Source organism: Antennarius striatus, chromosome 4 (assembly GCF_040054535.1).
Source record: "Antennarius striatus isolate MH-2024 chromosome 4, ASM4005453v1, whole genome shotgun sequence".
NCBI classification, from domain to species: domain Eukaryota; kingdom Metazoa; phylum Chordata; class Actinopteri; order Lophiiformes; family Antennariidae; genus Antennarius; species Antennarius striatus.
In genome coordinates this window covers 19583396-19605722 of record NC_090779.1, presented here as the reverse complement: position 1 = coordinate 19605722, position 22327 = coordinate 19583396, and the positions used below count along the sequence as shown (strand labels likewise).

At 40.4% G+C, this 22327-nt stretch overlaps 1 protein-coding gene across 6 annotated transcripts in view; it reads right to left on the bottom strand.

Moving 5' to 3' along the window:
- The window catches only part of LOC137593422 (pleckstrin homology domain-containing family A member 5-like), a 64712-nt gene that overhangs the window by 7557 nt on the left and 34828 nt on the right, over positions 1–22327 (bottom strand). For 3 of the 6 annotated variants that reach the window (XM_068312105.1, XM_068312106.1, XM_068312110.1), the window contains 12 exons: positions 15079–15199; positions 14848–14952; positions 13642–13714; positions 11783–11883; positions 10470–10585; positions 8508–9005; positions 6666–7146; positions 5546–5629; positions 3776–3829; positions 2788–2868; positions 247–309; positions 85–165 (listed from right to left, as the gene is read on the bottom strand). In XM_068312105.1, the coding sequence (XP_068168206.1) occupies positions 85–165; positions 247–309; positions 2788–2868; positions 3776–3829; positions 5546–5629; positions 6666–7146; positions 8508–9005; positions 10470–10585; positions 11783–11883; positions 13642–13714; positions 14848–14952; positions 15079–15199 (1858 nt within the window). Of the gene's footprint in view, positions 1–84; positions 166–246; positions 310–2787; positions 2869–3775; positions 3830–5545; positions 5630–6665; positions 7147–8507; positions 9006–10469; positions 10586–10900; positions 11716–11782; positions 11884–13641; positions 13715–14847; positions 14953–15078; positions 15200–22327 lie in introns of those variants that run through there. The other 3 variants (XM_068312108.1, XM_068312109.1, XM_068312111.1) reach the window with 3 other exon arrangements.

The following is a 22327-nucleotide window of genomic DNA, read 5'->3' as shown; positions in this document are numbered from 1 at the left end:
ACACTACTAAAAACTGAACTGTTCATCTCAGGAAACATTCAAACAACGACAAATTTCAAATTAAAACACAAAGCATTCAGTCACCTTCTCTCTGAACAGCTGCTGAAGCTTTTCCTCTTGTGTCCTCACCATTTTATCCTGCTCACACAACTTGCTGAGTTTGGCCTGAAGAGAAAGCAACAAAGAGTTGTGAGAACTTCTGTGTCGTTCGACTAATGTCAAGAAAAAGATGCTTGCAGAGCTCACATCAGTGTCCATCTCTTCTGGCATACATGTATAGGCGTGTTCCCGATAGTCTTCTGAACCCAACTGTGAGGACAGGCAGAACGTTTAGACAGAAAGATCAAATACACACATACAGATTAGAATCTGGAGATCTAATGCAGCGTCATGACAACCCTCTAAAACTGAGTCACATTTTGTCTTTGAGGGGAAGCTCATTTTTCACTGAATCAAATCATCTAAGTTAGTAAACCAACAGCAGGAAAGCAGCCAGACTAAATACCGATTGTGGTGCCTTGTGTGTCATCGCCCATACGCAATGGTCTCCATCAGGAGGAGGCATTGTTTTCCTTGGAAACTCTAGAAGATGACATGTAAAACAATCTGGCTGTGTCAGCACATTCAGTAGCCCTAAGTTTGCCAACTGTGTCTTCTCCCCCACAAGCTCTGCAGCTAATTGGTCCAAGGACTCTGTCTGTCTGGTAGCTGTGGTCAACCCAGTGCCTGTTTGACTCATGTCTGTTTTGCAATATTGCCCCAAGATATTCCCAGAATATAGACTAAACCACCGATCTCCTTGTCTTACTGTAATAATGCTGAGAACAATCGTAAACACATGTTTAGTAACATATTTATGAACAGCTAAACAGTCAAAGACAGTTCAATGTCAGTAATGATACTATTGTACTATTACAACACTTGGTTTAATCCCACTATCAAACCAAAATTTTTATAGCTACAAGCCAGAGAACATAAGACCTCACACCCTGTTCCTTTTTCTATCAACACCACTTTCTTCTTTTAAATGGAAGAAAACGAGTGTCAAACTGGGGAAATTATTTCAACTGCATTGGATCCCATGTTTTCCAGAAATTCAATTAAAAACTGCTTCATTCACTCATTCCTCTAAAGCTACAAACGACACATGAGTATCTGTAAATATTAGGACAGAGAGCTCGTTCTGTGTTGTTCAGTTCAAGCGCCAAACTTCCTGCCTTCCCCCCAAAATACTGAGAACCCTGATCAATGGACAAAAAAAGTTACTGAATTAATTAAAGGATGCACTTGGATGACGTAAAGATGCTGCGTCAGCAGACACTCGGGATCTTCCCTCGTGACATTCTGGCAGCTCTGCGTAGCAGCTACCTCGTTGCCTCTTTTGAAGCATTTTGTTTTAAGTTTGGTCTGCAAGCAGGTCAAATGTGACTATCATATTTCAGTCACACATCTGTTTGGTGCCAAGAACAGGTTCTTTCTGTGGTTCAGTATACTGAGGCTCACTTCACCTTCAAGTTAAGAGTCTGTGCTTGTATTTCTGCAACACACTAAATCTAAACAATCAGAAAATAACTCGCTGTCCAAATACTTGCAGACTACACCGTATACCAGCGCTCATTCCTCCACTCATTCACACATATACTGTTTCCTCTATGGAACCAAACAGCACAGTTATAAGAGGTGAGAACCTGAGAACCACATGGCATTCCACACAGAACATGCAGACACTCCCACAGCTAGGGGAGCTTCACTGTTGTGTTGTACGGTGTGGATTACTAGTGGCATGAGGAGGACGAGGAGTAGAGACAGACTTCTGGCAGCTGAACAGGTGGGAATGCAGTTGTTGCCGACCTGGGACTCCAATGAATGAGTGGGAAGAGTGAGTGGGTGCGGGCTATTACTCTAAAACCTGAGGAGGTGGTTACAAAAGTGGCGAGGCGATATCATAGACATTCAGCCGTCTTTATCTTTGCCATCAACTGACGACAAAGGAGAGTGAGAGGGACGTTAAACAGACGACGTCACAGAAAGCATCACTCCCTAAGCATTTTGGGAAGTCTAATCCTCAGATGTTACTTTAAAACCAACACTCGTTGAATTAACTGTAAACATTACTTTCATGTTTTGTTCTATGACAGTGTAATACTTGTTAATTTGCTTTATTATGCTATAATGACATTAAAACAATCCACTACACTATTAATAACAGAAAGGGAACATGAACACATGATTGAATGCAGAATTACACTTTTGGTAACATCAAATTAAGATGCACTAATTAAGAGTCCCCCTGCAAGCTCCAGGTGGCTTCACAAATAACAGGGAACACATTCTGTAAAGGATCATGAAAAATCACACGCTATCCTAGACAAAACAAGATAAGTAAAGGAGTGAAGACGAGATGCTTTGCAGCCTAAATGATCTGGGAGCAGCCACAGTTCTAGCTTTTGATTTAGCTATAGTGGTTTTTAAACATACGGGAAATACTAGAGTAAACTATATCCAGCCCCCACACACTAACCAGAGTGAAGGAGGGACTAAACAGAAAGGCATACACAGCATAACACTGTTTCACAAGTCATACATGTGTTGGTATGACTTCTCAGAATAAGAGAACAGTCAAAAAGCAATGGATGGAGGAGGTGCTGGCAATATCAATGATACAGGGGACCGGTCTCAAGATGCCATGAGGACTTGGACACCGTAGGAGGAGCATTGCACAAACGACCAAAATAACAACAGTGACTGGTGAGGATGAGGCGGAGCAAAGCCTTTGGCTGGCCTTACTTGCTGGTAAAGTTGAGGCCGTGTGGCAGAGTTCTCAATCAAAGTGTGAGTCATGATGATTAAAGGGTCATTTTCCTTCATCTTGTCCGGTGTGGAAAGGAGCGATACAGCAAGTGTCAGTATAAAGCAAGCGTTCACTTCAGACACAACAGCTACAACGTTGTTACGCCTCGCTAACTCGCTCTCTCTCTCTCGTTCAAAAAAGAAGACTCACGCACAATCATCCAACGAGGACAAGGGTGCATAAAGCAATGAGAAGCAATTTAAAAATGCTTGAAAACAGGATTAGGGAGACAGCGCGGTGCAAAGCTCTGAGACGCTTACTCATTAGCGGCGAAAATCTCGAGTTAAACTTTGATTTATTCTAATGATGCAAATCTAGCGAGCGCTACCATTATAATATATGTAGTGGAGTAGTCGGCAAGAGTTAAGCCTCATCACCTCGTTTTCAAAATTACATATTTCTCAGTGGCAACACAAAACTGAGGCTAACTCATTTACGTAAGAAATGATCTTCTCTACATCTATTATCATAAATGTGTTATTGAGCCTCTGTGCTACACATAGAACTCAAGTAATTGCTTGTTCTCTCACAGCACTTCAGTGCAATTAAAACAGATGATGAAAGACATGATACATGCCCCTCTATATGCACTGTACATAAAAACATAGCTTGTCCATATCTCCCGACTACTAAGTAGAATCCATATGCGTAGTCAGCATAACTAATAGGTCAATCCATAGGTCCATCTAAGGATGGCTATTTCAAACTAGCTTCAGCTATAAAGACTGTGGTGTGTATGATACCAGTCGATGAAATATAGTAACACCTACACAAATTAACATTAGATATCACTCCTATAAGGTTAGCGAGGCAAACAGGAAATCACAACGACAGCACTGATTAAAATAGTAACTGCAAAGCATGAAATTATTCAATTCATGATGACAACAGGAGACAGGGCCATTCATTCATGCATTACTCCACCTGATTGTCCATATACATGAGGTTCCTTTGAAGATGATGGGACAGAATGTCGTTCTAACATCCGCAGCAAAGGAGAGGATAGAAAAAGTAACAAGAGAGTGAGAAAAAAAATAAGAAAAAGATATTTTTTCTATCTCTGACTCTCACTTCACACATCATTTACATTACACCCAAAGAAAAGCGGACACAAAGGAAGGCAGGGAGAGTCAGGGAAAGAAACGAGGTCATGTAGCAGATAGATTTCTAAAGTAACAGAATAAGCGTGCTATGGGACACACAAGAGCTACATAGTGACTGAGTGACAAAAGAAAACTAAAAGAAAGCTGTGAGCTGATTCAAAGAATGCTTACACTATATTTTGAGAATGGCCAGCAAAACTGCTTAAGTTAGGAAACCATCTTCGCAAGTAGAAAGAGACTTCAAGTTAAGTCTAGTGGTATTTGAAAAAAACTCACAAGTGTTCAAAAGACCAAATCTGTCATATCCAGCCATTTTCCACCTCAGTCCTTGATGACCTACATTAAAAACTGTCAAATCTGTAGTCTGATGTCTTAGTAGAGACTTTAAAAGCAAAAATCCTGAATTAACAATTACGCATGCCAGCGGCCTTGACCTCTTTAGCTGGTCACACTTTGAGCTTGCCAGTGGCTTTAAGTTTCATCTCTGGCTGACATCTTCATGGTCTTCTGGGGGAAGTAAAACTCAGCTGATTGAAAAGCTACGGTCAGATTCTGAATGTTAAGTTTATTTTGTTTTCTGGACAATTCACATTTTTCGGAAAAGAAGGAAAACAGAGAAGCCAATTAATCTCTAACTTTGACATACTATGTCCAGCAAAAGCATAATCTTAGAGAAAATGCTGATTATTTTTGCCTTTTCTCCCTTGTAGATTAAAAAAAAATCCTCTGGATCAAAATGAATAACTTAAACAAGTAAGACGGCATACACAGCACATGCTAACACAATTTTGCAGGGGCGTCTCTGGGAGCCTAACCTTTGGGTTGTTACCGTCCATGTTTAGTTGCATAAGCTGTGCTACAGTGTGCTCCCGGATACCGTTTAGTTCTGCCTGCTGCCGCCGCAGCTTTATCAGCAGCAGAGTCAGTTCCTCGGGCTGCAAATGGGGGGAGGAAGGGAGGGATATACAGGCAGATTGAAACAAGGACACATCCCGGGGGCAGTGGGAGAAGAAAGGAGAGAACACACCAGGACAGGAGGTTTAGAGGTGTCAGGAGCTTAATAGGTGAACAGTTATTATGACGAGGTAAAGAGTTTGTCATGCAGCTCAGGACCGAGGTTATCTGTGGAGTCGACATCGTCCACATCCAGTCTTCACATACACTCAAGCCTGAAGAGTTCTGAACAGTTCAGCATTTATTACAGAATCAAGCTCACACTTTACCAGCTCCTCAAGGACACTGTCGGCAGAAAGTCCAAATCTGGCTTTGAGAGTTGTGACAGGGTTCAAGTCTCCACTGATGTGAAGTGAGTCAAAAGAAACTTCTGAAGTAAACACACCCAAATTTCTACAACTTGGAACAAACATCTGAGTTATGCCTAAATCTGTTTCTAAAGATTTAGTCACAATGCCTTCTTGGAAGAAAATGAAGGACAGAAAGGGAGTGTAGGCTGTGCTATGAAAATAGCCTTGTCAGTAAAAGACATCAAGTTAAACCCAAAAGAAAAAGTGAGATAAGAAGTATGCAAATATTGAAATTACTGGGTGGCGCTGGAGGGAAATCCACTTAGAATACACGGATGAGGACTTACTGTTTTGCCTTGAAGAGACTGGGCAGTGATTGTCTGGATTGGGATCCCAACAGGCAGTGATCTCCTGTCAGGTGTGTAGGCATACTGTAGGAGGCCAAGAAACACATATGGTTCAATGAAGTTTGACATGTGCTCAAAATATCACATCATTGTCATTCATAAAAGCATTCTTGAGTTTGCTGTTGTGAGCATCCAAAATGCATTTTGTGTCAGCTGGTGTTAATTCATCACTTATTTTCATTTAATCCTACTGACAAGTTTGAATTGACATAAACTTTGTTTTGTTTTAGTCAAAGTATAGAATGATGTCTGCCAAAAAATAATTAACAGTGCAGCCTTTGATCTAACCTAAATTAATATTTTTGTCATTTTACTCTTTAACATTAAAGATGAAGATTGAAACAGACTGAATAATTAAGAATGCAGCTTTGCGGAAGACTAAAAAAGTCTGATTCCATCAAAATCCTACAAAAAAAAGTGAATTTCCATTCTGCTTATTGGTTCCTTCATATTGTCGTGAAAAACGCTAGTTCACAACATTTGTGACTAAATGATTCCATGCATGAGAGGATGCACAACTAAATCCAATGCTCCCTCACAATGAAATGAACCAGCTAAGATGACATGAGCATCTGATCAGGATGTCTCCAGGGAACCTGTTTGACATTATTCTGGACACACCCAACATGGAGGAGACTCCGGGTTAGACAAAGAACCCCTCCCCCCAAAGGGATTACTACTGTATCTCAGCTGGCCAGGGAGCTCCTAGGAACCCCCCTGGAAGAGCTGGAGAACAATACCGCCAAGAAGGATTGTCTGAATACCCTTATTGGCCTGCTGCCATTGTCACTATTTATGTATGCATGCATGTATGTTGCATGTCTGCATGTATGTATGCATGCAAGGATGCATGGATAAAGTTTTTATTCATGAAACTACATTTAGTCTGGATGCATTGATTTAGTCAGTGATGTTGGTATTTTTTGGTACGGTGAAAACTTTTCATCATAGTTTTTGTTGATGGAACTAACACCACTGTAAACAACTGAGCATCAATAGAATAAATATATGATAAGTACAGCTTTTGCTGGTAGACATGCCTTCAGCTGTTTGAACAGACCTTGCTAGGTTGTGGCCTGTGCCGTCTGTCGATGCTGTAGTCTCTTCTGTAGATGGGAGAGGACACCTCCGAACGAGCGTTGAGCATGTTGTAGGATCGCATTGGAGAATAGCCTCCATACATGGACAAGGAGCCATGGGAGGGTGAGGGGGGGATGGAGTGGCTTGGTGCGGCGTGCTCTGACAGGTTTATCATGGTTTTTGGGCTGGCCATATTGCTGTACAGCCCTGGCTGCCGGGTGTAGGCCTGTCTTTGCTGCCACTCAAATAACTGCCACATGGTGTCGTCGCGCATGGACCGGCGCTTATCAGTCACCGAGGGACCCAAGGCCTGATCGTACAATGATGGCGACATACTGCAAATGCTGTCCCGCTGTGCCATGCTATTCCGAGGCATACTGCAGTAGCTATCGCCATAATGAGGCATGTAGGGTACCCGATGGCTTGGCATGTTCCTAGGCAGTGTCTGGTATGATGTAATGCTGGGGGAAAAGAACAAGAAAAGTAGTTATTCATATATAATTTGATATAAGTTGCTTTGGCTACTATTAACTGCTTGACTGAATTACAGCAACTGTAAAGTTTAGTTAAAGTCAGATGTAATACGTATAAGAGCCAGGTATCCCAATAGATATTGACTAACTATTGGGATAGCTCTAGACTAACAGTGTGACTGTTAGTCTACAAAGTTGGAACAATTTTTCTTGGAGTTTAAATTTAATTTTGAACAAACTTGCTCACTCATCACAGAAATGTAATTTTATGCCTTTTTAAAGGTTTAGCTTTGCAAAGTCTCTCCAGTCTTGTTGATGGATAATCAATTGGAACCTTTTACTCTCATGAACCTCACCACAACAAATGGTCCGGAGAAATGACAGCAAGTTTCTAAAAAGCATCAGATCCCACAGTGGCTTCAAAGTCTATGTTGTTGTCACTATAAATGTTTCCTCCTGACATCCCCGGACAGATGGTGGTGAAAATGCTCACTGGTCTATAAAAACCTAACCTTTTTGTCTACATGGTAACTAAAAATCACTCCTTAGGACTTGTGCGTAATGACAAACAGAGACTGCTGAAAGAGATTAACTGAGAGAGTGAAAAGGGTGTGTACACACTTATCATAGACGGCCACAACACTGGTGAAAACCAAGGCCTTGCAGTGATTTTTGTGCATGATCACATTTTTCATGCATTGCTCATAACAGATGTGGGTGTCTTTTTAAAATAAACCGATCCAAGAAGTGAGTGGAAGCAAAGAGGCTGTGTCAAAGATGAAAACGAATCCAGTCAATGCAAAGCTGACTGACATATGGAGAGACACACTCCAACAGATGGGTGGGCAGACAGAAAGGCAGACAGAGCAAGGGAGCAAATTTAATCTCCACCAATTAAAAGTGGAACTCTCTCAGCACGGTCAGTGGCAGACAGTAACTCTTGTTAAAAGCTCAGCTCAGCTATTTTTCATCCCCTGTTCTCCTTACTTTACACTCAACAGTGGAATATCAAAGTGTTAAAAACACAGCTAGCTGAAATCACATGTGCTGTGGGGAGAAATGGAACTAAGAAGCTTTGGGAAGTCAGACTCTGTATATATACTGTAAATAGATAGATGGGGTGGGGGTGGGGTATTAAGGGAGAATCCCTCCTGTCTTAACATGCAGGTCAATCAGCATTTCTAGATTATACCACTTTAAGCCAAGTTCCACTTCTTGCTTTCATAATAAGACAAAAACTGGGCTCTTGCACAACAGCCTTAAAACAACTTCCTTTTTGCACCACATATTAAATAATTGCAATAATAAGTTGTTTCAAACCCACAAAAAAAACACATAACCAAACCAACCTCCTGGTATCATCGTCCTGATTGCGTCCTCTTTGAATGCGGACCCATTGCTCCAGTTGCTGCATAGAACTGGTTCTACTCAGGGAGCGGTCTTGCTCGTGAGCTTTGTGAGGAGAGACTCCTGTCCCCTCAGTTGGACATTGCTCACCAGATCCATTGACCTGAGGGGCACGTTGCGACCCGTCCATTTCTGTTGGAGTCTGTGGTGAGGTGACGTTAGCTTTGACAGGTACCTGGGCTGGCTGCAGTTTGATACTATTGATCTTTGTGAGTGGACGCTCGCGCTCTGCCCCATCCTTCTGGAAGCCGTAACGCTCAGCGTCTTTCTGTTTCTTCTCTTCCACTGCTGTGGTGGACGGGACTGTGGTGCTGCGCTCATGGTCAACCTCACGGTTGCGTTCATTCTTCTGGATTTCGGGTTGTGTGAGCAGAGGCTTGTGGTTAGCAACTTGGTTGATATCCTGTGGCCCACACTGCTCTACATTTACTATGTCCGACCTGATTAAGACAAACAGAAGGTCTTATAGAACAGTGTTAATTAAAACACATATGGTCATCTGGGGGAAATAACTGAAGATTGCATTTAAATTGGCATCTGTTACATTCATCTGTCAGATGATCAGCAAAAGGTATTGCAGACGTATCAGGTAGATCACTGTACAATCTCTACTAATGTGGACAGCTCCGAAAAAATCAAAAAAACAGTGAGAAAATGAGTGGAGTTAAACAATGCGTCTTCTAACTGCCAAAGAAAGCCAGGCGGCAACCAGGAAATCAGATATCTCCAATAAAATATTGCCTCTGCTTGGGCACTTGACAAAAGTGCTGCTTAGACTCTTGTAATCCATTTGCAGTTCCCCCATGCCCCGTTTCTAAAAGACCATCTACAGCTCTGTGGTCCTTAGGGAGGTATCCTGGGGTAATAGACACCGCTACTCCATGGCCTTAGACAGACTCAAGGTCACAGCTTCAAAGTTTGGCAAATCCCCTTTAGCAACACGCCTCAGTGGGTAAGCACTAAGAGGGCCGTCGGAAAGGCATTCCTTCAGACTTTCCACTTGTATCTTTTAAATAGCAGCTCCAGTCACTTAATGTCTTCTCCAGCCTTATGGCTCCGCCAGCTTGGTATACGACCCATTTAACCCCATGAAATTCAACTAATTTGAAAAAGGACGTTGGTTAATCAATATTTTAATTATTTTTTAAAACATTGTAAAACAAGTTAAATCATGAAGAGGCGATAACATTTTATCCTGTCTGGAGAATAGCACCAGAGTCATTGAAATTTAGGTAGCATTTAGTCAAGGCAGATATTAGCATTCTGTTCATCGACATAGCTGTATTACACTGGCCAATTTTAACAGAGCTATTCACTTGATTTCAGGCACTACTGCTCTGTGTAATTACAAAGCACTTCACCATTACGCCCTTGCTTGCCCATGTAAAAGAGGGCATTAGACAGGCAGGCAGCCAAATGACAGACATTTAACAGAGTTTAAAAAAGAAAGAAAAAGCTGCTATGAGTCTGTGGCCATGATCAGACAACACAGCTGTGTACAAGATTCCCTGAACAAAATGCCCATACATTGACAGCATGTTTATGCCCACATATATTCTTCTGTTCGTTACTCCATAATTAAGTCTGACATTTAATACAGTATGCAGTTACATAACTTCAAGACAGGCGCAGCTCCTTCAACAAACTCAGAGCAGAAATGTCAAAAGTGGTGTTGAACTACTCAAGACCTTAACAAGTTATATTTGGGATATAAAAAGCATTTGGTTGGAGTGACAATGCTTAAAAGACGATCAAATCAACTAAGGAATGCAAAGACAATTATAATTGTGAACCATCCTAAAAGGATTTTTTTAGACATGTTTTAAATGGATCACTGCAAACAGACCAAATTCAAAAAAGGGGGAAAAATACAACAGATTCTATGTAAAACTGTTGGTACAAACCTTTTGACTGGCTCTGCATGTACGAGTGCAGCATCAGTCATTACTTTCATCCATGACTCCATCTCTTTCGCTGTGTCAGTGCAAAAATAGTATGTCCTCATGTTGGGATGTGTGGCCTGTTTATACAGTGGACAGGATCAAGAAGAGCGAAATTCACACACAAAGTCATCTGAAAGACAGAAGAGTAAAGCATGAAGTTTACTGAGATAATACCCACTTAAACACTGTCCAGAGAAACAATCTTGATTACTGTCATGAAGATTTATCACTAAATATGAGCGTAGAGCTGCAGAGACAGGTCGTAGTTCTTAAAATGTACTAGCAAGAAATACTATTTGTTAACTTGTGAAAAAATTCCGAGCTATGTGCATCAGTTTCAAGCATACCAATCGACTAGGACATTAAATCTGCCACAAATCCGTAGGGCTTACCATGAACTGCATTTTTTCACAGATGCATTGTCCCACAGTCGCTCTTTTTGCTTGCAGTGAACAAACACATTTATTGTCACAGCCAGACAAAGAAAGAAAAACAGAATGGTTAGGGAACAACCTAAGTATCCTGTTTACTAAAATCCGAAAAACAAAACAGTCTTTTCATAACTCTCCTCATTTCTGAATAATCTTGAGAAATGAGTCATCTTTAATGATATGGTCATTGCAGCCACAGCAACAGGGGACATGAATGAAAAAAATGAGTCAAAACGACATCCAATTCTTGAGATAATCAATGGAAACTGAAGCAGCAGGACCATGTTCTTGTGTTTCCCTCTACCTCAACTCTCTCTCTTTCAGTCAAGTTGGAAAAGGAGTGGGCTGTGTGGTTGGAGAGACCTTGAGCAGACTCCTGAGTGTCTGTGTTTGGCTGTGTTTGGCAGCTCTACTTTGTTATCTCTAAACGTTTTTGAAGGACCCACACGGTACACACTACTAAGGACCCATAAACTAAGCCTGTCGCACCAAAATGTTGGGTGCAGTCTCTGTCCTAGCCTTAGTAATGTGCAGCACAAGTTGTAAAAGATGACTAGCATTGCTTCACCTGTCGACCAACTCAAAGTTTTTCAAAAGACTTAGACAAATCCCAATCAAAGCAAAGAAAACCTTGTGTGTTGATTTTAATGCTAAAGAAAACACTGGAAACAAAAGGCGCCCATAGTATAAAGAATGTCTCACTTTCAACTTACATTCAGCTCCTATGGTCTTATTTTACTAGAGCTTTAAATAATACTAGTATTTACTTTGATGGTCTAAATGTACTCAAGCATGTAATGTGCAGTTATACAGAGTGAGACAAGAATGAAAACATGCACTGACCTTGAAGGCATATTTTCTGTTAATGTGATCGTCCACAGAGAGCATGGACACGTGAAAACTTGGGAGGAGGATGCTGCCAAGTATCCCCTCCTCTTTCTCATCTGCAGAAAAAAAACAGGCAACACATTGCATAAGTGGGCACAACATTTTTGTCATCTTACTCCTGTGATTGTGAGGTTAAAATTAAAAAAGGAAAAGGTGGAAAATATGAGCCTGCTCAAATTCTCATTAAGTTCACAGACAGGGCTCTACACTGACGAATAGGGTGGTGGAGACGAGGATGGGTGTACTGATTAGACAAAGTCTTGTGTAAAACATTGCTTAATCTCTTAATTTGATGTCAGCAGTCTGTGTTGATTACCAAAACAGTGAGGGGAACCAAATAGATCTAGAAAGTGCTTGCTACAATCTCAAATGTGCATCGTCTCTTTCTGCCTGGTATGTGTGCGTGTTTTGACTTGGGATGTTATGCAAAAGTCTGTTAACACATACCAGTAGTAAATGGTGTGAATAATTCTCATCATGAACAGTGACTAATGTTTCAGGGAATAACTTGAGACCTGACTCCATTTCTGCAGTCTGATACTGACACAATGATCTCCTCACCAGTATATAACCACCCGATGTGTCTCACTCTCGAACAGACACACACAGACAGAAGATTTAGTAGGACAGTCTTCAGAGATAAACATTGTGTGAAATCCTGAGTGCACATGAATAGTCGACAAATAGCATTTAAGTCTAGTTCAGGAGCAGTTCATGACCTCTGTGCCCACTCTCTGCTGACGGATGAATTTCTTAACGTGTGTCTGGATAAAGCCTTTGGGTCGGCTGCTGTCTGTGGCTTTTGTCAGTCAGTGGGCGGAAAGCAGGCGACAGGACTAGTAGACGCCAGAAAAAACACAGACTGGATATCATCCGGATCAGCGGAAATGATGACTTTATTCTCATCGAGTGAGCAGGGGGCACTGCAATATGTGGATTCACACCATGACAAGAGTTACTGCCTCAGTGATTTACAGTATTCAATTAATTTGCTCAATAGAAAAGCTTTCATATGTTCTCTGCACACAGCTCTGTCAATATTCTGGTACAATATCTCTACCTGAGACAAAATGAAATGACCCATCAATAACTGCTCAGATAAAAAATACCTTATATAAAAAAAGAAGAGCAAATAGAAAAGTTGAGTGATAGATTTTAATAAATAATTTTAAAACTCTATAACTGGATTGAGACCCAGACATGTATATCATGAAGAGAAATAGAAAGCTAAATGGATCATTAAATAAATCCTGATCTATTTAACATTCAATAAAGTTTCGGCTCTCTTTGCTAAATTACAGAGCCATACACAGGAAAAAATGATGATCACAGGGAAATTTTTACAGCGGTCCATCAAACAGGATTAGAGGAAGATCTTTACATATTAGCAAGATGTATTTTGTTTACAACATGTCAGTCCAACATACCCACTAATGTGCACCCATTGCAAAAAAAGAAAAATCAGCATAATCTGTAGAGTAGAACGTTAGTTAGAAATGTTATGCAATGCTGTCTTTTTCAAAATGTGGTCTGCACCCAAGCCTTGGATAAAGCATCGTCTTTGGGAAAAATTATGTCTTAACTGGCACCAAAAAAAAATGGCATTGCCATTTCAGCAATTGTGCCTCTTCATCTGGTCCTGACTGGCTGCTCACTTCAAGGACTTGGATCCTTATATATTACCGATTACTAAGAGATGCAGTCTATGACTTAAAGTTGCAGAAGCAGTATGAACAATCGATCGACAACCTGCTATTGTGCCATCGGTGCTTCATCAGATGAAACATGCTTGTGGTTGAGAGGACAGAACTCACCTCTGTAGTAGAAGAGACACAGGTCAGAGAGCACAAACCACCTCTTTTTCCACAGCTTCATCCCTGTGCTGTCCTGAAAGCAGAGGAAAACATCAATTTTAAAAAGGAAGCATCTTGTGCAAATAGCTTCCAAACGAATCCTGTTAAGTTACTCTCTATTATTTTAACACTGTGGCAAAAGGGTGATTTTGGCTGCTGCTGTGAGGAAAGGGGTATTCACCCACCGACTCACTCATTTGGAACGCCTGAGCAGAGCACGTAATTGTAGATTTGACCTGGAGGAAAACGTTGGAAGAGGGATCTCTCAACAACTCTGTCATTATGGTCAAACAAGCAAGTCCACGACTCAGGGTGTTAAATATTAGCATCAAAAATACTGCATCTAGATATTTACTCCCTATTTCACAATGAAGACATCAAAACTTTAACAAAAAACATTCAGACTTCTGGTGTCGATCAATTAATCAGCTTTCTTCTCTTCAAAGAAGGTGGTTTGTACTTATTTTACATTGTGCTGACAAGCAGAGATTATAAAAAGTTCCGTCAGATCTCAATCTCTTCAGGCAGGAATGAAAAAAACAAAGCATTCACAGTGATATCAATCACCAGGGCGTTTTGCTCTCTTGCCGGATAGAGTGAAGTTGTCTGGCTTCATCTCAGCCAAGGGCCTCAATAAATTACAGGTTTCAAAGAGGCAGGAAAATAAAAGCACAAATCTTGCTTTTATTCCACATAGCAGATTTTTTTGAGTCTTGAGCTTGATGAACATTACCCTGACTGTGGTCCCCAATGAAATAGCAGCTGGCAGCTACACTAAGGGAGGCCATCGTGTGTTTGCCAAGCTGCACCGGGAGGCTGCACACAAAACCAAATGAGTCTCCTACTTAAGAAGCAGGAGCAAATTTTGTCTGGTCAAGAGCTGCCACAAGGACCCCTTTTTTATTCTCCTATAAGTAACCAGGGAACAGAGATGAAGGATTGGTATTTTAACACTGCCTAGAATGAATGGCTGAGCAGAAACACTGAACAAAAATAAATATCAGGTCCTGTAAGGCATCAAAAAGTTTCTCCTCTGCTCAAAACTACTGCTGCACATCTTAAAGGGAAATTGACTTTTTAAAAAGTTTGATTAAGGACCATTGTCAAGAACAATGCAATTCATTATTAACAATGCATGTTAATAGACACAGTCCTGTTTTTGCTCACCTGTTTGTAAAGCCAGTTTCTCTTGATTATTGGGGCATTGGGATTCCTCCTGATGGAGTTGGATCTCTTACCAAAGTTATGGACTTTTTTGGAAGGTCTTGAGGGCTGCAAATACAAGATGAATGATTGACAGTGGGATCAATCCACTGATAACAGTTTTCTAGACAGTAAAGTCAGTTTTCCAGTTTTTAAATTTAAGAGACATGCATGACAATCCTGTCTGTCACTCACTCTTCCTGCTGGGCTACTAGAATTTGTAGCATAGTCTGTGGTGCCTGTGTAGTTGGAGGCTTCACTCATGGTGTTTATTGGGCGTTCCTTCTTCTCATTCGCCGTCGCTTTTGGGGCGGATCTAACCAAAAAGAAACAGGACATCACTTTCTATAATGACCTTTAAAAATAAAGGAGAATCATAGACAGACCTCACTCTCCATTCCCCAATCATTCCTCTCACAGTCAGACATTTGAAAATGGGCCTATGAAACAAGCCAATTCCTCTCCTCATGTCAAGGAAGATGCATTCCAAGTCCTCTGACAGTTTCAAGTGCTCTGTAAAATCTACCCAATATTATAAATTGAAGCAATAAATGAAGACAGGATGCCACTGAAAACATAATTTATGAAAAAGTGGATAGGATGAAGTCACAGATATGCCTTAGAAGAACACCTTGTAAAAGTAGTGATTTCTGGTCCATGTAGATGTTGTTGTACATTAGATAAGAAGAGAAACAAAGATGTGGTCTAGAGAGAATTAAACAAGTTTAAATTTCTGATGTCTTGGTTTCAGGTGACTAAAGAATGACAAAAACTGCCAACCCTAGATTGTAATCTCCCCATAACCTGATCAATTTATTTGTCAACTTAACATTTTTAAAGCTTACATGACATGGTATTCTACAACACAATACAATTATTTCATAATCAATGATGAAACTGGTATTTTATATATACCACTTCAATCTTTCAATCTATCACTTATTTAACATTGAGACAAGAGTTCAGTTCAAAACTAAAAATTCAGACTCCATGCTGTTATAATCAAGGCGTACAGACAGGTTAAGGGTTTGGAAGGGGAGGCATCAAGTTGCAGGCAACACACATAGGATTTTCATTCCCCTAAAGCATAGCAACATTTCTGATACCGTCTGCAAACCCTTCAAAAAAAACTCAAGGCAAAAAAATAATAATACCATAGTGACTTTTTCTTACCGGCAATTATATCATGAATAATATGTTTTGCTGTGACAAATTCCTGCAAGACATAGCAACATCTTGCTTGTATGGATATTAGCTCTTGTGCTCATTTGTTCAATAAGACACCTCACATGACAGAATTTTTCCCTTGTCATTAGCGGTCAATTGTTTTGACTATTTAATATCTGAATGGTTTCAGTGCATAGATGAAGCATCGCTGGAGAAATGATCGGGCAAATTGAGTGGGTGACGGACACACTCATGGATCAAAAAGCATACAACTTTCAAGTCACTTTGACATGTGCTTATGCAGCGTGATAAGTAGCCACTGAGAGTGACTTCATCTAATCAGGTCACTCAAGAAAATGAGCTCCAAGCAGTTTCATCCCCAGTAACAGGGGACATTTTAAGTGAACAATAATATAAATGATTTGGGGTAACTGGGTTTGGAGAAATACTGCCTCATTTCATTTTATTTCAGGGGATCTCCAATTCGGTATCAATTTGGACTGCAAGACCAGTCAACATATTGTGAAAAAACTGTTAGATAGCTTATTTTTAGGTAAAGAAAGATTTTCAACATGTTGCTTCAGCGGAACCACTTGGGTTTAATGACTATTATGTCATGTTGCTGTTAGGCTGATAACACTGACTACAATGCAAAAGAAAGGGTGTCTGAAAAATCAACTGGTTTCCATGAGAGTTGTGATTTCATTTTGAGCCAGGATGTCTGTGCTTCCATTTGTAAATCATTTCTAAACTTTTTTCAGCCAAAGAAAAAGAGTACAAAGTTTTTCCTTGAGGGTGTTATTTGACAAAAAAGAAAAACACAAAGCTTTGATGATTTGAAATGACAGCTGATTTTTACGAGGTATTGCCTATTGGCTTCTCCTCTCAGAATATTACTTTTCTGATAGCAAATTCAATAAGTCTTGATGCAAAACCTGGGAAGGCCACTAAAAGTATTTTTTAACTTTTTCTACCTTTAAAGTTAAAGAAAGCTGAGAAAAGGTTGTTGTTCAGATAAGTTATATGGCTTAGCTTATGTATGAAACACTTGAGCACAAGTTTTCCAGACATTCGTGCTTCTTTAAATAGAATGCCATTATGCAGGCATCTATCTGCAAAGAAACACATGGACAGGTTGTGTCACGTCCCTCTCAGGGCCGACACACAAGCAAAGAAACGGTCGTCCTCCAGCTGCACGCTCCGAGGGTTTGAGGAGCTGCAAATCAAACGCTTTCTTTTTCCTGAGAGAATATTGTGGCCAGAGATTTACGTGCTCTACACCGCTGCGTCAGGACAGAAGACTCCAGCAGTCTCACAGTAAAGGAGGACAGGATGCTCAAGTGTTAAAGGGACAGGAAACTCAGTGTAAGGTAATATTTATTTTATTTATCATTATGAAAAAATAAATATTAAAAAAATTTCCTGATGTATGGCATCATCCCTGGTGTCATGATACCATAAACTCTGCTGCAGCCGCGTCACGTGGGGTCATGCGTCATCGACGACACCCGTCGCTTCATCAGTCAGGACAGCCATTACAGCACAATACGATCAATGAAGCAATACATCTGATAAAAAATCATGGTTTCGTGTGAGATGAATGGATGTTCCAACACCACAGGATCTTTATTCAATACTTTCTGGAAAGATTGGAGAGCAATGGAAGGCAAGGATAAACAGGGTCAAAATGACCAAAGATCCAAGAATCTGCCATGAGCATTTCACCCCGAATGATTTTGAAAGAGATTTGAAGGTAAAATCATTTTTGGACGACCCATAGTATTTAGTCTGAATTTCCAAGGTTTAGTGAATAATTAATTCATGTCTGGAGCTACTGGAGGTATTGCATAAATGTTTTTATGACCAGATTATCATGCAATTATGACACTTGTGAAAAGTAAACAATATCAAAAGTGATAAGTCAATTGATCAGGTTTGTTTCCCCCAGGGCTTGTTACTAATTTACACCAATTACCTCAGATTTTGGGGTAATTGGTCAATCTCCTTGATTGGAATCATATAGGGAATTGTATAGTTTGTAGTTATAATACAGTTATAAATCGGGTCGTACTTATAGTGGGGCAGCCGTGGCTCAGTGGTATCACGGGTCGTCAGTTGATTTAAGATCGGCGGTTCGATTCCTGCTCCCGTCGAGTCATTTGTCATTGTGTCCTTGGGCAAGACACTTTACCCTCCTTGCCTCCAGTGGGGCACTCGCTGGTGTGTGAATGTGTGCGATTGTTCCAGTGGTGGTCGGAGGAGCCGTAGGCGCAGATTGGCAGACACGCCTCCGTCAGTCTTCCCCAGGGTGCTGTGGCTACACACGTAGTCTACCATCACCAGGTATGAATGAGGAGTGAATGAATAATGGATCCAATGTAAAGCGTCTTCGAGTGTCCAGAAAAGCGTTGTATAAATCGAATCTATATTATTATTATTATTATTATTATTATTATAATAGGGGATAATTACATCCCCCAGCTGGGTTCACAGGGAACTCCTCTTCCGAATCTGATGATAGGATTTGAGATAATTTTGTGATAAATGTGATGATGTTGGCTTCTTATGTTGTTGCTTGCTGTATACAGTATTTATATAATGTCGCTGATATGGATTCACCCCGATGTCTATGATTGTGTCACTTCCGCTGTCATGGAGCGCATCGTAACTTATATATTTTGTTTGGCCATGGTCCACGTTGATAATAAAAAACTAATGCCACCAAAATGTTTAATTATGTACTTCAAGTAATACCCCAGGTTCATTTTGACTTACTTGTCCCTTTAAGGGAAATGTTTTAAGTAATATTCCTTAAAATATTTTCTTCTTGTTCTCCTGTGTTATAAATGTTATATTGTGCATGAGAACAACTCCTACACTAACTCCTCTGAGGAACCGCAACCAGCCACCCAGGACAGAGGCAGGGAGATCTGCTTGGAGAGGTTACTCGTCCTAAACTTTTTCTAACCAACTGATGTCTATTGAATGAAGCTCCAGCCCTTCCGGCTGCTGCCTCTGTGGTTCCTGTGGCTTCCCCAGCTCCTCCGCCCTGCGCCTCCTCTTTTAAAACAGTCCAACACCCAAAATTATACTCAGGATATAGCAACTCACTCAAAACATGGCTCCATATGAAGTGACTGCGTTTATGGCAGCACTTTAAGTCACTGTGTTCTTGTCATGCCATTTTCGCTTTTTACATATACAGTATGATATTACTGTATATGTAATATACAGTAATACTTTTTTTAATAGCCTATTTTTGTTTTCAGTTTCTGTGAAGCATTTTGCTCAGAAAAGTCTCATACAATTAATCATTAATATTAAGGTTATGAAAAATGATTAGTAAGCTGGGCTTGCGCTAACCATTTGCCACTTCACCATAGGCGAAGTAAATTCCAGATTGGCTACAAGGATTTTAGACTGTGTAGCCAAAGTGGCGTTCTTATTTTTACAGAAAAAAGGCTAAAACTTATAACTTTTTCGCTCGCTAGCGGCGCTCGCTATTTCCGTTAGGATATTTCCTTTAGCGAGCGGCGCTAGCGCTGCTACTTCCACTAGCGAACGGCGCTAGCGCCACCATTTCCGCATGCCGACAGAATTTAGCCGACGCATGCCGACGGAAATAGTCGAAGTGACCCGAACGCTCCCGATCATTAAATATGGACTCGGGTCATGACCTCCTTTCGTCCAATGAAAAACAAAAATATTGTTTTTTTATAAGCTGATCCCGCGAATCGGTGTAAGACAAGGCGAGGACGATCGATCAAAAGAATCCAGTGTTTTATAGTAGAGTTTGTGTTAAAGTCCTCATTAATAAAACAAATGGTGAATGCTGAGAGGGTGGAGGAGTGGTGACAGGCCGATCAGAAGGTAAATGAAAGATATTATCAATATTTGTATGTGGTCTTAGACTTTTGTTCCCTATGACCAGTGCGCCACTGTCTTGGACACAGAGTGTGGCTTTTTGTGGCTTGCTCAATTCTTTTACACTGAGCCACAGTGGCTTAGTCATACTAGCTCCTAGTGCAAGCCCAGGTAAGATATTATTACTTCATTGTATTTTACAGTTGAAATTATTACAATTTAATGGTGTTTTTTCAATATAAAATAGCAGTGTTGTCCTCATAAAATCCTTTTATATGTGTTGCTTGGTTTTAATATATGGAATTGATTAAAGTGTCTAACATCGATGTTTAGTCCCATATGAGTGTTGTTCATCTGTGTGGGTCTGTGTGAGGAGAGATTACAATGCCAATGAAGCTTGGAGCTTGGAGCATACTAGTGGGAAATACTGAGCTGAGTGGCTGAGGGTGCATTTTAAAATGACCACACAGCATTTCTGAAGACATGAGAGCGCTTTCCAACACTTTTGTTATACTGTGAGGCTGACTTATCTTTATCTCGACAAGGCAAGCACGTACAGATAGAGACATCAGAGCTGGGATGATAAACATAACAATACAAAAATAGCATCAATTCGAAGGTTCATTTGACTATGTTCTGTGTGATGATGACTGTCCCTTCAAAAACTACAAAAGTAAAATTCTCACTCATGTGGTTTAAGATCTGCCAGCAGGTTCAACATCTTAACCATGGATGTTCACTATATATATATATATCATTAAGCAGTTTTATTGCTTAATGATAACAAAGGGGACTGAATTGAAGGGCCATAAAAGATTTGACCAAAAGCTTTTTACCAAGGACGCAAAGTCTGACCTTCAGCTCAGGAAAAGCGAGCAATCATCTCTCTGCTGTTAGCAATTCATAGACTATTAGACAAAAACAAACTGTACAGACAGTACAGGGTTTTTGGAATACAATGCATGGCAGGTCATCAGGCAAAACAGCATTCAAAAGCACCCACACTCCGCTTGCAAAGTGCAACAACAGGGATTACAGAGAGGCAGACCGGGTTGAGTGTTTTACATACACAAAGGAAAAACACGTACATTTGCATAGAGCAGTGCGTTATTACCTGCTAAACGATGGGAGACACAACTTTCCACAATTCACACTACAAAACAGAAGAAAGGCAATTTTGCTCAGAATGAAAGTTAATAAATACGAGAGGAATATCAGAAACGACTGGATCGATTTCACGAACATTAATACTGATTAATAATTAAGATTTTTAATTTTAAAATGAAGACCTGCGGAATATACAAACAAAATGGCTTAACTGTAGTCCTTCATCATGGTTTAAAACACATCCCCATACATTAAACTGTATTGTTTGTTGTTTGATGTTACCATAACATTTAACCCAAATTACACTGTACACTCTGATCTTGAATAATGTTTGCATTTCTTTAGATGCGTTCATTTGGTAAACATGTTTTTATGTCAGCTATACCAACACTCCCCGTCAGTCTACACTACCATGTGGACGACCGCTAAAAATATGCACAGACATGCCAAGCAATGACAGAGGAATGCTGAGGCTGACATTCACCCTGGTGGGTGAAACCAAGGCGGGTGTGGGCAGAGTAGCTCAGAATTTAGGCCAGATGTCTATGTCTTTGTATATTCTTTCATTCATTCATTCTTTTCCTGTATCCCTTTCCTGTGTGCGGTCTTGGGGGTGCTGTAGACTATCCCAGCTGACTTCGGACCCCGGGCGGAGCTCAACTCGGACATGTCCGTCGGTGTATGTCGTTTAGTAAGTAATGAGCAATTTTACACATGTTGAGGAAAGTCTGATGATCAGGTACCATCATAAATTAATTTCTAAACAGCAGCAAAATGTGTGCAACAAATCTCCCCCCCGTATGCACTGATTTCACTTGACATCAACTGACAGCCAGAAGTTTTGTCATCACGTCACATGCTCTAGTTGTGTTTGAGCTCAAAGAAAACTTATTTATCTGCATCAAAAGTTTCCAAAACTGAAGTGTAGCCACACTGATCAGACGCTGCAGAGCCGGTTCTGATTAAGTAACCACGATTAATCCATATGAACAGCTACAGTAAATCTGCTTCTCTTCACTGGAAGATGCCTCATCCATTCGCAATTGCACAATTCATCACAGATGTGTAAATAAGTTTCACACATCAGGGTGGAACTTCTTGACGGGCATGCAAAATGTGGCCATGCAGTAGAACATTCCATTTGTAGTTTAAAATCTCACAAAAATCCACACAAGACTAATCTTTTAGTCTGTATTAATCATACCTCCTTTTTACCTTCTTTTATTATTTTAGATAATCAATATGAAAATGTTTTAAGGAGGGATAAGTTCTTAAAATATTATACTTCAGTGGTACTAAAACTTCA